The 18383-nt window shown below is 41.5% G+C and overlaps 1 protein-coding gene across 1 annotated transcript; it reads left to right on the forward strand.

Annotated features, from left to right (window-relative positions):
- Positions 1–1951: 1951 nt before the first annotated feature.
- On the forward strand, positions 1952–17672 carry LOC118382530 (charged multivesicular body protein 2b-like). Its single transcript, XM_052505459.1, has 6 exons — positions 1952–2119; positions 2765–2856; positions 5694–5888; positions 6393–6495; positions 13221–13327; positions 17210–17672. Exons 1-6 carry the CDS (start codon positions 2086–2088, stop codon positions 17321–17323), a joined length of 645 nt encoding a protein of 214 aa, XP_052361419.1. The 5' UTR covers positions 1952–2085; the 3' UTR covers positions 17324–17672.
- Positions 17673–18383: the final 711 nt, after the last annotated feature.

Here is an 18383-nt window from a genome sequence, read left to right on the forward strand (position 1 = left end):
TGGCATTATAATACACTGGGAGATAAACATGGCATTATAATACACTGGGAGATAAACATGTCATTATAATACACTGGGAGATAAACATGGCATTATAATACACTGGAGATAAACATGACATTATAATACACTGGGAGATAAACATGGCATTATAATACACTGGGAGATAAACATGGCATTATAATACACTGGGAGATAAACATGGCATTATAATACACTGGGAGATAAACATGGCATTATAATACACTGGGAGATAAACATGGCATTATAATACACTGGGAGATAAACATGGCATTATAATACACTGGGAGATAAACATGGCATTATAATACACTGGGAGATAAACATGGCATTATAATACACTGGGAGATAAACACATTATAATACACTGGGAGATAAACATGACATTATAATACACTGGGAGATAAACATGGCATTATAATACACTGGGAGATAAACATGGCATTATAATACACTGGGAGATAAACATGTCATTATAATACACTGGGAGATAAACATGGCATTATAATACACTGGGAGATAAACATGTCAGAATACACTGGGAGATAAACATGGCATTATAATACACTGGGAGATAAACATGGCATTATAATACACTGGGAGATAAACATGGCATTATAATACTGGGAGATAAACATGAGATAAACATGGCATTATAATACATGGGAGATATAATACACTGGGAGATAAACATGGCATTATAATACACTGGGAGATAAACATGTCATTATAATACACTGGGAGATAAACATGGCATTATAATATACTGGGAGATAAACATGGCATTATAATACACTGGGAGATAAACATGGCATTATAATACACTGGGAGATAAACATGACATTATAATACACTGGGAGATAAACATGGCATTATAATATACTGGGAGATAAACATGTCATTATAATACACTGGGAGATAAACATGACATTATAATACACTGGGAGATTATCCTCACAAGGTGAGGTATTGAAAACAGGGGTGCCAATAATTTTGGCACATGTCTTTTTGAGAATCAAAAGTATTACTTGTTGAACAAAATCTCTTCCTCTGAGCAATTGTATTAGTATAAAATAATATAATTTACGAATGCAAGCCTATAATATAGCTCAGTATATTCCAGGCGTTGTGGAATTTCAGCTCAGATGACATCAAGTCGCTCCAACGTCAATACTTCAAAAACCAATTTTACATTTTGAAAACGCTTATCTTGTACTTATGTTTGTCCCCTTGTAGTTGCCTTTCTTTTTTGATGAAAACCATACTTTTTCAAATAAACGTTAATCAAAAAACAACCACCGACTATTTGCTCATTAATGTTGATCTAAAATGGAAACTCACGAGAAAATGCCGATGTGCCAATTGAATCTCAACAAGGAAACAAGTCCGTGGCTGTATTTAAGGAACGTTATTTTTTTCAAGTAAGGATTTCATCTGACAAAGAGTATGTTTTAAAAAATATATATTTTATTTTTCTATAATTTGTTTGGGAGCATGAAAGCTGTAGTTTATGGTTGACCCCGCGGCTGTTTGCCATTAACCACATCGGCGTTCTCAACAAGTTTAAAGCACTTGAAACCACACAAATCGTTGACCCAGTTTGCAAGCAATATTCCCACTTGGTTCCCACTTGTTATGAACACAGCATAATGTCACTATCAGGAGGAAACACCCACTTGGCAATAAAACTCAATACTTATTCAAATTCAAGACCCATTCCCAAATCATGAACAGACAGATCGAGTCAGCTGGAAGCTATTTACAGGTCTGTAAAGAGCTCTGTGTTTGGCTGGGTATCCCCATGCAGCTGTGGGTGTGGTGTGACGCTGGAACTAGGTATCTACTGCCACCTAGCGGATGTCTTTCAACCCAGGCGACATGGCTCAGTGTGAGCGCAGCGCTTTTATTCCAGGCTGTCTCGAACGCCCCCATTAAAGTGCTGCACTTCCGGCTTCTCTCCGAACCAGGAAATAAACAAGTCGCTGGTCTGGTTTAATTAACAGCCGGTGTCCTTTTAAAATAGCATTGGATTATAGCTATTTGGCCAAATTATCCCCTGTCACCATGGCCGGCTTCTTCAAGAAAAAGACAGTAGATGGTAAGTGTACACAGACTCGGCGTTTCAGCTAGCGGACATTAGCAAAGTTAGCTTCAGTCTCTTATTATAAAGAGAGTGTAATACTTAACGTTGCTCATCTGTCTAACAGTTCGGCTCAGCACTCCTGAACATTCATATTACAAGTCAGAATGTTGAATAAACTTTGTTTTAGTTTTTGTCCTTAAATTAGAAGGTAATCTGAAGGGGGGGGGGGGACACAGGGAAGCTGGTCTGTATAGAGTAGCACAGAGTCATAACAACAATAACGTATCAGCAGTTCGTACTGTTGGTCCTTTTGGCCGTAGTGGGTGGCGATAAGAGGAGTCCACAGGAGAGGTTTGCTCTCCCGACTTTTTGGCGGTTCTGTCACTTGGATTTTCAGTCTCTTCATGATGATGATGATGATGATGATGTAGAATCCCCTCTGTGGATCTCTCGTCGGTCTCCTCTCTCTCAATTCAAAGGGCTTCATTGACATGGGAAACGTATGTTTTGGCCAAAACAAGTGAAATAAACAATAACAATTGTTTCTCTCTTCTCCTCTGTTTGCCAAGAACTAGTACCGACTGATCTTGTAGTTTTCTTTCCCACCGCTACCAAGGCCTAGTACTGATCTTGTAATTTCTCTCCCACCGTTGTGTCTAGATGTGATAAAGGAGCAGACCAAAGAGCTGAGAGGAACCCAGAGACAGATCACCAGAGACAGATCTTCCCTGGAGAAACAGGAAAAACAACTGGTGGGGGTGTAGTAGTAGTCTGTTCTGTAGTAGTGAATACAGAGAGTATCTGAGTCATGGATAATGTACAGTGTATTCAGACTGCCTCAATACACACACACACACACACACACACACACACACACACACACACACACACACACACACACACACACACACACACACTACCACATAATGACAAAAAATAAAAATAACTGAAATATCACATTTTACATCAGTATTCAGACCCTTTACTCAGTACCCTTTCCCTCGACACTGACAAGTTTCCCAGTCCCTGCTGCAGAAAAACATCCCCACCGCATGATGCTGCCACCACCATGCTTCACTGTAGGGATGGTATGGGCCAGGTGATGAGTGGTGCCTGGTTTCCTCCAGATGTGATGCTGCCACCACCATGCTTCACTGTAGGGATGGTATTGGCCAGGTGATGAGTGGTGCCTGGTTTCCTCCAGACGTGATGCTGCCACCACCATGCTTCACTGTAGGGATGGTATTGGCCAGGTGATGAGTGGTGCCTGGTTTCCTCCAGACGTGATGCTGCCACCACCATGCTTCACTGTAGGGATGGTATTGGCCAGGTGATGAGTGGTGCCTGGTTTCCTCCAGATGTGATGCTGCCACCACCATGCTTCACTGTAGGGATGGTATTGGCCAGGTGATGAGTGGTGCCTGGTTTCCTCCAGACGTGATGCTGCCACCACCATGCTTCACTGTAGGGATGGTATTGGCCAGGTGATGAGTGGTGCCTGGTTTCCTCCAGACGTGATGCTGCCACCACCATGCTTCACTGTAGGGATGGTATTGGCCAGGTGATGAGTGGTGCCTGGTTTCCTCCAGACGTGATGCTGCCACCACCATGCTTCACTGTAGGGACGGTATTGGCCAGGTGATGAGTGGTGCCTGGTTTCCTCCAGACGTGACGCTTGGCTTCCAGGCCAAAGAGTTCAATATTGGTCCTTTAGGTGCCTTTTTGGCAAACTCCAAGCGGGCTGTTATGTGACTTTTACTGAGGAGTGGCTTCCGTCTGGCCACTCTACCATGAAGGCCTGATTGGTGGAGAGCTGCAGAGATGGTTGTCTTTCTGGAAATTTCTCCCATCTCCACAGAGGAACTCTGGAGCTCTGTCAGAGTGACCATCAGGTTCTTGGTCACCTCCCTGACCAAGGCCCTTCTCCCCCGATTGCTCAGTTTGGCCGGGCGACCAGCTCTAGGAAGAGTCTTGGTGGTTCCACACTTCTTCCAATTAAGAATGATTGAGGCCACTGTGTTCTTGGGGAACTTTAATTCTGCATAAATGTTTTGGTACCCTTCCCCAGATCTGTGCCTCGACACATTCCTGTCTCGGAGCTCTACGGACGATTCCTTCAACCTCATGGCTTGATTTTTGCTCTGACATGCACTGTCAACTGTGGGACCTTATATAGACAGGTGTGTGCCTTTCCAAATCATGTCCAATCATTAGAATTTACCACAGATGGACTCCAATCAAGTTGTAGAAACATCGCAAGGATGATCAATGGAAAGAGGATGCACCTGAGCTCAATGTCAGGTCTCATAGCAAAGGGTCTGAATACTTATATCAATAAGGTTTCTGTTTTTAAAAATTTGTAATACATTTGTAAAAATATCTAAACCTGTTTTCACTTTGTCATTATGGGATATTGTGTGTAGATTGATGAGAAAAAAAAACCCATAAGTTTATTTAAGAATAAGGCTGTAATGTAAGAAAATGTGTAAAAAAAAAAAGTCAAGGGGTCTGAATTCATTCCGGATGCTCTGTGGGTCCATGTGGAAAACCTTGAGTCTGTTTGTGACATCATTACATTCATGCCAAACATAACGATGGAGTGACAAGAAGTTGGTATGATGGCGAAAACAGGCTGTCACCCAGGCTAGTCAGCCCCAGATTACTGTCTTGGTTTCTAGCTTTGTCTTTTGTATACAGTGCCCACCACGCTGGTGGGCGGCAGGTAGCCTAGTGGTTAGAGTGTAGAGGAGGCAGGTAGCCTAGCGGTTAGAGTGTAGAGGAGGCAGGTAGCCTAGCGGTTAGAGTGTAGAGGAGGCAGGTAGCCTAGCGGTTAGAGTGTAGAGGAGGCAGGTAGCCTAGCGGTTAGAGTGTAGAGGAGGCAGGTAGCCTAGCGGTTAGAGTGTAGAGGAGGCAGGTAGCCTAGCGGTTAGAGTGTAGAGGAGGCAGGTAGCCTAGCGGTTAGAGTGTAGAGGAGGCAGGTAGTCTAGCGGTTAGAGTGTAGAGGAGGCAGGTAGTCTAGTGGTTAGAGTGTTGGACTAGTAACCTGAAAGGTTGCTAGATCGAATCCCTGAGCTGACAAGGTAAAAACAAATCTGTCGTTCTGCCCCTGAACAAGGCAGTTAACCCACTGTTCCTAGACCAGTTAACCCACTGTTCATAGGACCGTCATTGAAAATAACAATTTGTTCTTAACTGACTTGCCTGGTTAAATAAAGGTTAAATAAATAAAAATGCTTCACCCAGTGCATTTCTAAAAACCTGTTTTTGCTTTGTCATTATGGGCTATTGTGATGTCATTATGGGCTATTGTGATGTCATTATGGGCTTTTATGATGTCATTATGGGCTATTGTGATGTCATTATGGGCTTTTATGATGTCATTATGGGCTATTGTGATGTCATTATGGGCTATTGTGATGTCCTTATGGGCTATTGTGATGTCCTTATGGGCTATTGTGATGTCATTATGGGCTATTGTGTGGTAGATTGATGAGGGGGGGGCGATTTAAATAATTTTAGAATGCTGTATCAAAATATGTGAAAAGTCCAAGGGGTCTGAATACTTTCCCGAATGCACGTTGTCTCCCAGGAGATGGAGATTAAGAAGATGGCGAAGACGGGGAACAAGGAGGCGTGTACCATCCTGGCCAAACAGCTGGTTCAGCTGAGGAGACAGAAGAACAGAAGCTACGCCGTCGGTTCAAAGGTCACCTCCATGTCCTCTCAGACCAAACTCATGAACTCTCAGATGAAGATGGCAGGGGCCATGGCTACCACTACCAAAGTACGTGTGGGTCAGTGGGCTGCTTCCCACGGGGGGTGATGTACCTAGTGTGGGTCAGTGGGCTGCTTCTTCTTCCCACAGGGGGGGTGTGATGTACCTCGTGTGGGTCAGTGGGCTGCTTCTTCTTCCCACAGGGGGTGATGTACCTAGTGTGGGTCAGTGGGCTGCTTCTTCCCACAGGGGGGTGATGTACCTCGTGTGGATCAGTGGGCTGCTTCTTCTTCCCACAGGGGGGTGATGTACCTAGTGTAGACACCTTGGACAGCGTTCTGTCTGTCTCTCCTGTGTCTGTCCTGTCAGTCTGTCTCTGTCTGTGTCTCTGGTCTGTCTGTGTCTCTGTCTCTGCGTCTCTGGTCTGTCTCTCCTGTCTGTCTGTGTCTCTGTCTCTGCGTCTCTGGTCTGTCTCTCCTGTCTGTCTCTGTGTGTGCTGTATTTTAATGGGTGTCGCCTGCCTTTTGCAAAGTGTAACCAGTCCATGTGACTCTCTCTCCTCTCCCGTCTCAGACTATGCAGGCTGTCAATAAGAAGATGGACCCTCAGAAGATGCAACAGACCATGCAGAACTTCCAGAAGGAGAACATGAAGATGGAGATGTCAGAGGAGCTGAGTAAGACTGGATCTATATTACACATTCTATGTTGTCCTCATGATGATAAGACTGGATCTATACTACACATTCTATGTTGTTGTCCTCATGATGATAAGACTGGATCTATTTTACACATTCTATGTTGTTGTCCTCATGATGATAAGACTGGATCTATATTACACATTCTATGTTGTCCTCATGATGATAAGACTGGATCTATATTACACATTCTATGTTGTCCTCATGATGATAAGACTGGATCTATATTACACATTCTATGTTGTCCTCATGATGATAAGACTGGATCTATATTACACATTCTATGTTGTCCTCATGATGATAAGACTGGATCTATTTTACACATTCTATGTTGTCCTCATGATGATAAGACTGCTAACGTAGCATAATATACAGTGCCTTGCGAAAGTATTCGGCCCCTTGAACTTTGCGACCTTTTGCCACATTTCAGGCTTCAAACATAAAGATATAAAACTGTATTTTGTTGTGAAGGATCAACAACAAGTGGGACACAATCATGAAGTGGAACGACATTTATTGGATATTTCAAACTTTTTTAACAAATCAAAAACTGAAAAATTGGGCGTGCAAAATTATTCAGCCCCTTTACTTTCAGTGCAGCAAACTCTCTCCAGAAGTTCAGTGAGGATCTCTGAATGACCCAATGTTGACCTAAATGACTAATGATGATAAATACAATCCACCTGTGTGTAATCAAGTCTCCGTATAAATGCACCTGCACTGTGATAGTCTCAGAGGTCCGTTAAAAGCGCAGAGAGCATCATGAAGAACAAGGAACACACCAGGCAGGTCAGAGTTACTGTTGTGAAGAAGTTTAAAGCCGGATTTGGATACAAAAATATTTCCCAAGCTTTAAACATCCCAAGGAGCACTGTGCTAGCGATAATATTGAAATGAAGGAGTATCAGACCACTGCAAATCTACCAAGACCTGGCCGTCCCTCTAAACTTTCAGCTCATACAAGGAGAAGACTGATCAGAGATGCAGCCAAGAGGCCCATGATCACTCTGGATGAACTGCAGAGATCTACAGCTGAGGTGGGAGACTCTGTCCATAGGACAACAATCAGTCAGTCGTATATTGCACAAATCTGGCCTTTATGGAAACGTGGCAAGAAGAAAGCCATTTCTTCAAGATATCCATAAAAACTGTTGTTTAAAGTTTGCCACAAGCCACCTGGGAGACACACCAAACATGTGGAAGAAGGTGCTCTGGTCAGATGAAACCAAAATTGAACTTTTTGGCAACAATGCAAAATGTTATGTTTGGCGTAAAAGCAACACAGCTCATGACCCTGAACACACCATCCCCACTGTCAAACATGGTGGTGGCAGCATCATGGTTTGGGCCTGCTTTTCTTCAGCAGGGACAGGGAAGATGGTTGAAATTGATGGGAAGATGGATGGAGCCAAATACAGGACCATTCTGGAAGAAAACCTGATGGAGTCTGCAAAAGACCTGGGACTGGGACGGAGATTTGTCTTCCAACAAGACAATGATCCAAAACATAAAGCAAAATCTACAATGGAATGGTTAAAAAATAAACATATCCAGGTGTTAGAATGGCCAAGTCAAAGTCCAGACCTGAATCCAATCGAGAATCTGTGGAAAGAACTGAAAACTGCTGTTCACAAATGCTCTCCATCCAACCTCACTGAGCTCGAGCTGTTTTGCAAGGAGGAATGGGAAAAAATGTCAGTCTCTCGATGTGCAAAACTGATAGAGACATACCCCAAGCGACTTACAGCTGTAATCGCAGCAAAAGGTGGCGCTACAAAGTATTAACTTAAGGGAGCTGAATAATTTTGCACGCCCAATTTTTCAGTTTTTGATTTGTTAAAAAAGTTTGAAATATCCAATAAATGTCGTTCCACTTCATGATTGTGTCCCACTTGTTGTTGATTCTTCACAAAAAAATACAGTTTTATATCTTTGTTTGAAGCCTGAAATGTGGCAAAAGGTCGCAAAGTTCAAGGGGGCCGAATACATTCGCAAGGCACTGTATATATATATATTTAGTGTACTACATACTATTAATACCTATATAGTGTACTACATGCTATTAATACCTATATAGTGTACTGCATGCTATTAATACCTATATAGTGTACTACATGCTATTATTACCTATATAGTGTACTACATGCTATTAATACCTATATAGTGTACTACATGCTATTAATACCTATATAGTGTACTACATGCTATTAATATCTATATAGTGTACTACATGCTATTAATACCTATATAGTGTACTACATGCTATTAATACCTATATAGTGTATGCTATTAATACCTATATAGTGTACTGCATGCTATTAATACCTATATAGTGTACTACATGCTATTAATACCTATATAGTGTACTACATGCTATTAATACCTATATAGTGTACTACATGCTATTAATACCTATATAGTGTACTACATGCTATTAATACCTATATAGTGTACTACATGCTATTAATACCTAATATAGTGTACTACATGCTATTAATACCTATATAGTGTACTACATGCTATTAATACCTATATAGTGTACTACATGCTATTAATACCTATATAGTGTACTACATGCTATTAATACCTATATAGTGTACTACATGCTATTAATACCTATATAGTGTACTATATAGTGTACTACATGCTATTAATACCTATATAGTGTACTACATGCTATTAATACCTATATAGTGTACTACATACTATTAATACCTATATAGTGTACTACATGCTATTAATACCTATATAGTGTATACCTATGTACTACTATTAATACCTATATAGTGTGTACCTATATAGTGTACTACATGCTATTAATACCTATATAGTGTACTACATGCTATTAATACCTATTAATACCTATATAGTGTACTACATGCTATTAATACCTATATAGTGTACTACATGCTATTAATACCTATATAGTGTACTACATGCTATTAATACCTATATAGTGTACTACATGCTATTAATACCTATATAGTACTGTACTACTACATGCTATTATTAATACCTATATAGTGTACTACATGCTATTAATACCTATATAGTGTACTACATGCTATTAATACCTATATAGTGTACTACATGCTATTAATACCTATATAGTGTACTACATGCTATTAATACCTATATAGTGTACTACATGCTATTAATACCTATATAGTGTACTACATGCTATTAATACCTATATAGTGTACTACATGCTATTAATACCTATATAGTGTACTACATGCTATTAATACCTATATAGTGTACTACATGCTATTAATACCTATATAGTGTACTACATGCTATTAATACCTATATAGTGTACTACATGCTATTAATACCTATATAGTGTACTATTAATACCATGCTATTAATACCTATATAGTGTACTACTATTAATACCTATATAGTGCTATTAATACCTATATAGCTATTAATACCTGTACTACATGCTATTAATACCTATATAGTGTACTACATGCTATTAATACCTATATAGTGTACTACATGCTATTAATACCTATATAGTGTACATGCTATTAATACCTATATAGTGTACTACATGCTATTAATACCTATATAGTGTACTACATGCTATTAATTAATACCTATATAGTGTACTACATACTATTAATACCTATATAGTGTACTACATGCTATTAATACCTATATAGTGTACTACATGTTATTAATACCTATATAGTGTACTACATGCTATTAATACCTATATAGTGTACTACATGCTATTAATACCTATATAGTGTACTACATGCTATTAATACCTATATAGTGTACTGCTATTAATACCTATATAGTGTACTACATGCTATTAATACCTATATAGTGTACTGCTATTAATACCTATTAATACTATTAATACCTATATAGTGTACTACATGCTATTAATACCTATATAGTGTACTGCATGCTATTAATACCTATATAGTGTACTATGCTATTAATACTATATAGTGTACTATATTAATACCTATATAGTGTACTACATGCTATTAATACCTATATAGTGTACTACATGCTATTAATACCTATATAGTGTACTACATGCTATTAATACCTATATAGTGTACTACATGCTATTAATACCTATATAGTGTACTACTGTTAATACCTATATCGTGTACTACTATTAATACCTATATCGTGTACTACTATTAATACCTATATCGTGTACTACTATTAATACTACTATTAATACCTATATAGTGTACTGCGTGCTATTAATACCTATATAGTGTACTGCATGCTATTAATACCTATATAGTGTACTACGTGCTATTAATACCTATATAGTGTACTACATGCTATTAATACCTATATAGTGTACTACATGCTATTATTGCATTTCAATTAACAGCTGTGCCTTATGTTAATTAGAGGGATTTCTTTCTTTCCTTAATGCATTTGAGCCAATCAGTTGTGTTGACAATGTAGGGGTGGTATACAGAAGAAAGCCCTATTGGGTAACAGACCCAAGTCCATATTATGGCAAGAACAGCTCAAATAAGCAGAGAGAAACGACAGTCCATCATTACTTTAAGACATGAAGGTCAGTCAATACAACAGTCCATCATTACTTTAAGACATGAAGGTCAGTCAATACAACAGTCCATCATTACTTTAAGACATGAAGGTCAGTCAATACAACAGTCCATCATTACTTTAAGACATGAAGGTCAGTCAATACAACAGTCCATCATTACTTTAAGACATGAAGGTCAGTCAATACAACAGTCCATCATTACTTTAAGACATGAAGGTCAGTCCATCATTACTTTAAGACATGAAGGTCAGTCAATACAACAGTCCATCCATCATTACTTTAAGACATGTCAAGGTCAGTCCATCATTACTTTAAGACATGAAGGTCAGTCAATACAACAGTCCATCATTACTTTAAGACATGAAGGTCAGTCAATACAACAGTCCATCATTACTTTAAGACATGAAGGTCAGTCAATACAACAGTCCATCATTACTTTAAGACATGAAGGTCAGTCAATACAACAGTCCATCATTACTTTAAGACATGAAGGTCAGTCCATCATACTTTAAGACACAGTCCATCATTACTTTAAGACATGAAGGTCAGTCAATACAACAGTCCATCATTACTTTAAGACATGAAGGTCAGTCCATCATTACTTTAAGACATGAAGGTCAGTCAATACAACAGTCCATCATTACTTTAAGACATGAAGGTCAGTCAATACAACAGTCCATCATTACTTTAAGACATGAAGGTCAGTCCATCATTACTTTAAGACATGAAGGTCAGTCAATACAACAGTCCATCATTACTTTAAGACATGAAGGTCAGTCAATACAACAGTCCATCATTACTTTAAGACATGAAGGTCAGTCAATACAACAGTCCATCATTACTTTAAGACATGAAGGTCAGTCAATACAACAGTCCATCATTACTTTAAGACATGGAGGTCAGTCAATAGGGAACATTTCAAGAACTTTGAAAGTTTCTTCTTTAAGACATGAAGGTCAGTCAATACAAACCATCATTACTTTAAGACATGAAGCGCTATGATGAAACTGGCTCTCTTTAATGAGTCAATACAACAGTCCATCAGGAAAGGAAGACAATACCAGAGATCCATCTCTGCTGCAGAGGATAAGTTCATTATGAGTTCCCTCTGCTGCAGAGGATAAGTACATCACTTTAAGACATGAAGGTTCCCTCTGACTGCAGAGTCAATAAGTACATCATTAGAGTTCCCTCTGCTGCAGAGGATAAGTTCATTAGAGTTCCCTCTGCTGCAGAGGATAAGTTCATTAGAGTTCCCTCTGCTGCAGAGGATAAGTTCATTAGAGTTCCCTCTGCTGCAGAGGATAAGGTCATTAGAGTTCCCTCTGCTGCAGAGGATAAGTTCATTAGAGTTACCAGCCTCAGAAATTGCCCAAATAACTGCTTCACAGAGTTCAAATAACAGACACATCTCAACATCAACTGTTCAGAGGAGACTGCGTGAATCAGACCTTCACGGTCGAATTGCTGCACAGAAACCACTACTAAAGGACACCAATAATAAGAAGAGACTTGATTGGGCAAAGAAACACGAGCAAATGGACATTAGACTGGTGAAGAATGTTGGTTCCAACCGCGGTGTCTTTGAGACGCAGAGTAGGTAAACGGATGACCTCCCCATTTGTGGTTCCCACATTGAAGCATGGAGGAGGAGGTGTGGGGGTGCTCTGCTGGTGTCTGTGATTTTATTTAGAATTTTAAAGCACACAAAACCAACATCGCCCTACACAATCACCCGACCTCAACCCAATTGAGATGGTTTGGGATGAGTTGGACCGCAGATTGAATGAAAAGCAGCCAACAAGTGCTCAGCATATGTGGGAACTCCTTCAAGACTGTTGGAAAAGCATTCCAGGTGAAGCTGGTTGAGAGAATGCTAAGAGTGTTGCAAAGCTGTCATCAAGGCAAAGGGTGGCTACTTTGAAGAATCTCAAATATAAAATATTTTGATTTGGTTACTACATGACTCCATATGTGATATTTCATAGTTTTGATGTCTTAACTATTTTACTACAATGTAGAAAATAGTAAAAGTAAAAAAAAAACCTTGAATGAGTAGGTGTGTCCAGACTTTTGACCGGTAGTGTGTGTGTGTGTGTGTGTGTGTGTGTGTTTTAATAGGAGTCATCTCTCTGTCTCCTTCTCTCAGTTAACGACACGCTGGACGAGATCTTTGACGAGTCTGGAGACGAGGAGGAGTCTGATAGCATCGTTAACCAGGTTCTGGACGAGATCGGCATCGAGATATCAGGAAAGGTGAGACATTGGTGTTTTTATTGTCAAATAAAAGTGTTCTCGATGATGTACCTGATTTTTAATAAAGCCAGAATAAATCCAGAGACTAAACCCTGAACGAGATCCTTCGGGCTGGTTTCCCAGATATAGATCTGAACTAGAACCAGGGTTCGTCAGTGTCTGGGAAACTGGACCTGTATCTAGCATTATAAACTGTCTGGATCCAGCCCTGAATGCTGATTGGCTGACAAGGGTTCAACTGGGTTAGGGTCCCACTGGGTTAGGGTCCTACTGGGTTAGGGTCCCACTGGGTTAGGGTCCCACTGGGTTAGGGTCCCACTGGGTTAGGGTCCCACTGGGTTAGGGTCCCACTGGGTTAGGGTCCCACTGGGTTAGGGTCCTACTGGGTTAGGGTCCTACTGGGGATGTCATTCTGCAGCTCTATGGGAATACTCTGTAAAGTAAGTTAGCCTTGTCTGAGCCAGAATGGCCCATAGGGCAGGAGCTGAATTTCCTGTTTCTGTAGTGAGACAGCTTGATGTACCAGGACACCCCCTGGACAGGACACTAGTCTATCTCCTGTTTCTGTAGTGAGACAGCTTGATGTACCAGGACACCCCCTGGACAGGACACTAGTCTATATCCTGTAGTGAGACAGCTTGATGTACCAGAACACCCCCTGGACAGGACACTAGTCTATCTCCTGTTTCTGTAGTGAGACAGCTTGATGTACCAGGACACCCCCTGGACAGGACACTAGTCTATATCCTGTAGTGAGACAGCTTGATGTACCAGGACACCCCCTGGACAGGACACTAGTCTATATCCTGTAGTGAGACAGCTTGATGTACCAGGACACCCCTGGACAGGACACTAGTCTATCTCCTGTTTCTGTAGTGAGACAGCTTGATGTACCAGGACACCCCCTGGACAGGACACTAGTCTATATCCTGTAGTGAGACAGCTTGATGTACCAGGACACCCCCTGGACAGGACACTAGTCTATCTCCTGTAGTGAGACAGCTTGATGTACCAGGACACCCCCTGGACAGGACACTAGTCTATATCCTGTAGTGAGACAGCTTGATGTACCAGGACACCCCCTGGACAGGACACTAGTCTATATCCTGTAGTGAGACAGCTTGATGTACCAGGACACCCCCTGGACAGGACACTAGTCTATATCCTGTAGTGAGACAGCTTGATGTACCAGGACACCCCCTGGACAGGACACTAGTCTATATCCTGTAGTGAGACAGCTTGATGTACCAGGACACCCCCTGGACAGGACACTAGTCTATCTCCTGTAGTGAGACAGCTTGATGTACCAGGACACCCCCTGGACAGGACACTAAGTCCTGTGGAAATACTATGAATGGTGTATGCTTGGGAGAATCAAGGTTGAGTTGATTCACTTGGGAGAATCAAGGTTGAGTTGATTCACTTGGGAGAATCAAGGTTGAGTTGATTCACTTGGGAGAATCAAGGTTGAGTTGATTCACTTGGGAGAATCAAGGTTGAGTTGATTCACTTGGGAGAATCAAGGTTGAGTTGATTCACTTGGGAGAATCAAGGTTGAGTTGATTCACTTGGGAGAATCAAGGTCGAGTTGATTCACTTGGGAGAATCAAGGTCGAGTTGATTCACTTGGGAGAATCAAGGTCGAGTTGATTCACTTGGGAGAATCAAGGTCGAGTTGATTCACTTGGGAGAATCAAGGTGAGTTGATTCACTTGGGAGAATCAGGTTGAGTTGATTCACTTGGGAGAATCAAGGTTGAGTTGATTCACTTGGGAGAATCAAGGTTGAGTTGATTCACTCGGGAGAATCAAGGTTGAGTTGATTCACTTGGGACAATCAAGGTTGAGTTGATTCACTTGGGACAATCAAGGTTGAGTTGATTCACTTGGGACAATCAAGGTTGAGTTGATTCACTTGGGAGAATCAAGGTTGAGTTGATTCACTCGGGAGAATCAAGGTTGAGTTGATTCATGAGGTTGTGTGTTGATTCTTGGGAGAGGTTGAGTTGATTCTTTGGGAGAAAGGTTGAGTTGATTCACTTGGGAGAATCAAGGTTGAGTTGATTCACTTTGGGAGAATCAAGGTTGAGTTGATTCACTTTGGGAGAATCAAGGTTGAGTTGATTCACTTGGGAGAATCAAGGTTGAGTTGATTCTTGGGAGAATCAGGTTGAGTTGATTTTGGGAGAATCAGGTTGAGTTGATTCACTTGGGAGAATCAAGGTTGAGTTGATTCACTTGGGAGAATCAAGGTTGAGTTGATTCACTTTGGGAGAATCAGGTTGAGTTGTTTGGGAGAATAAAGTTGATTCACTTGGGAGAATCAAGGTTGAGTTGATTCACTTTGGGAGAATCAGGTTGAGTTGATTCACTTGGGAGAATCAAGGTTGGGTTGAATGGGAATCAAGGTTGAGTTGATTCACTTTGGGAGAATCAAGGTTGAGTTGTTGGGAGTTGAGTTGATTCACTGGTTGGGAGAATCAAGGTTGAGTTGGGAGAATCAAGGTTGAGTTGATTCACTTGGGAGGTCAAGGTTGAGTTGATTCACAAGGTTGAGTTGATTCACTTGGGAGAATCAAGGTTGAGTTGATTCACTTTGGGAGAATCAAGGTTGAGTTGATTCACTTTGGGAGAATCAAGGTTGAGTTGATTCACTTGGGAGAATCAAGGTTGAGTTGATTCACTTTGGGAGAATCAAGGTTGAGTTGATTCACTTTGGGAGAATCAAGGTTGAGTTGATTCAGTTTTTGGGAGAATCAAGGTTGAGTTGATTCACTTTGGGAGAATCAAGGTTGAGTTGATTCACTTTGGGAGAATCAAGGTTGAGTTGATTCACTTAGGTTGAGTTGATTCACTTGGGAGAATCAAGGTTGAGTTGATTCACTTTGGGAGAATCAAGGTTGAGTTGATTCACTTTGGGAGAATCAAGGTTGAGTTGATTCACTTGGGAGAATCAAGGTTGAGTTGATTCACTTTGGGAGAATCAAGGTTGAGTTGATTCACAGGTTGAGTTTTGGGAGAATCAGGTTGAGTTGATTCACTTGGGAGAATCAAGGTTGAGTTGATTCACTTGGGAGAATCAAGGTTGAGTTGATTCACTTTGGGAGAATCAAGGTTGAGTTGATTCACTTTGGGAGAATCAAGGTTGAGTTGATTCACTTGGGAGAATCAAGGTTGAGTTGATTCACTCGGGAGAATCAAGGTTGAGTTGATTCACTTGGGAGAATCAAGGTTGAGTTGATTCACTTGGGAGAATCAAGGTTGAGTTGATTCACTTGGGAGAATCAAGGTTGAGTTGATTCACTTTGGGAGAATCAAGGTTGAGTTGATTCACTTTGGGAGAATCAAGGTTGAGTTGATTCACTTGGGAGAATCAAGGTTGAGTTGATTCACTTGGGAGAATCAAGGTTGAGTTGATTCACTTTGGGAGAATCAAGGTTGAGTTGATTCACTCAAGGTTGAGTTGATTCACTTGGGAATCAAGGTTGAGTTGATTCACTTGGGAGAATCAAGGTTGAGTTGATTCACTTGGGAGAATCAAGGTTGAGTTGATGGGAGAATCAAGGTTGAGTTGATTCACTCGGGAGAATCAAGGTTGAGTTGATTCACTTTGGGAGAATCAAGGTTGAGTTGATTCACTCGGGAGAATCAAGGTTGAGTTGATTCACTTGGGAGAATCAAGGTTGAGTTGATTCACTCGGGAGAATCAAGGTTGAGTTGATTCACTTTGGGAGAATCAAGGTTGAGTTGATTCACTTTGGGAGAATCAAGGTTGAGTTGATTCACTTTGGGAGAATCAAGGTTGAGTTGATTCACGGTTGAGTTGATTCACTCGGGAGAATCAAGGTCGAGTTGATTCACTCGTTGTTCTTATTGATCGTAGATGGTGAACGCTCCTTCAACCAGCAGAAACAAACCCACCTCTTCTGCCACCAAATCAGACGGCATCTCAGACGAAGACATCGAACGACAGCTCAAAGCCTTGGGAGTGGACTAACACACACACACACACACCCTGTGCCTGGACACACACACACACACACACACACCCTGTGCCTGGACACACACACACACACACACACACGACTCCCCCTGCTCAGTTTCTGACATGCCTTTTCTGGGATATAGTGACACTATTCTATTTATATATATATATATATATATAGTCTATATGACTATAGATGGCACTTGATGTAGTTGTAGAGGTCCTGCTGTGTATTGGGTCTACGCAGTGGGCCACACAAGGAGAGTGAGTTTTGAATAACAGGGCCACCACGTTCAGTAGCCTAACGCTGCAGAACGTTGCTGATACAATAAAATGTAACGAATAAGAGTCTCATTCTACACGTCAGAGAGGCCTGTTTTCGTTCTGTATAGCACATTCCTATCTGAACGTTGCAAAACGTTTTCGTCCTACTGAACGCGCCCCAACAGGTTTTCCACCTGTGTGGAGTTCTAGAACAGGAAGTAAAGGAGAATGCTGCTTTAGTTCCAGGTCAGTGCTCCAAAAGGTCACGGGATTTATCCAGATTTAAAGTTAATAACAGCCTATCAATTAAAAAAGAAACGGGAAAGTTGAATTGCGTCTAACTGATGATTATACTCATTGTCAGTCATATCTTTTCATTTTGAATGCATGAACCTTTCAGTAGCCCCAACTCTCCCTGTCCCCCACTTAGCCCCACCTCTCCCTATCCCCCACTTAGCCCCACCTCTCCCTGTCCCCCACTTAGCCCCACCTTTCCCTATCCCCCACTTAGCCCCACCTCTCCCTGTCCCCCCACTTAGCCCCACCTTTCCCTGTCCCCCCACTTAGCCCCACCTCTCCCTGTCCCCCCTTAGCCCCACCTCTCCCTATCCCCCACTTAGCCCCACCTCTCCCTGTCTTAGCCCCACCTTTCCCTGCCCCCCACTTAGCCCCACCTCTCCCTGTCCCCCCCCTTAGCCCCACCTCTCCTTGTCCCCCCACTTAGCCCCACCTCTCCCTGTCCCCCCCAGCCCCCCTTAGCCCCACCTCTCCCTGTCCCCCCACTTAGCCCCACCTCTCCCTGTCCCCC

Source organism: Oncorhynchus keta, unplaced genomic scaffold (genome assembly GCF_023373465.1).
Source record: "Oncorhynchus keta strain PuntledgeMale-10-30-2019 unplaced genomic scaffold, Oket_V2 Un_contig_238_pilon_pilon, whole genome shotgun sequence".
Taxonomy (NCBI): Eukaryota; Metazoa; Chordata; class Actinopteri; order Salmoniformes; family Salmonidae; genus Oncorhynchus; species Oncorhynchus keta.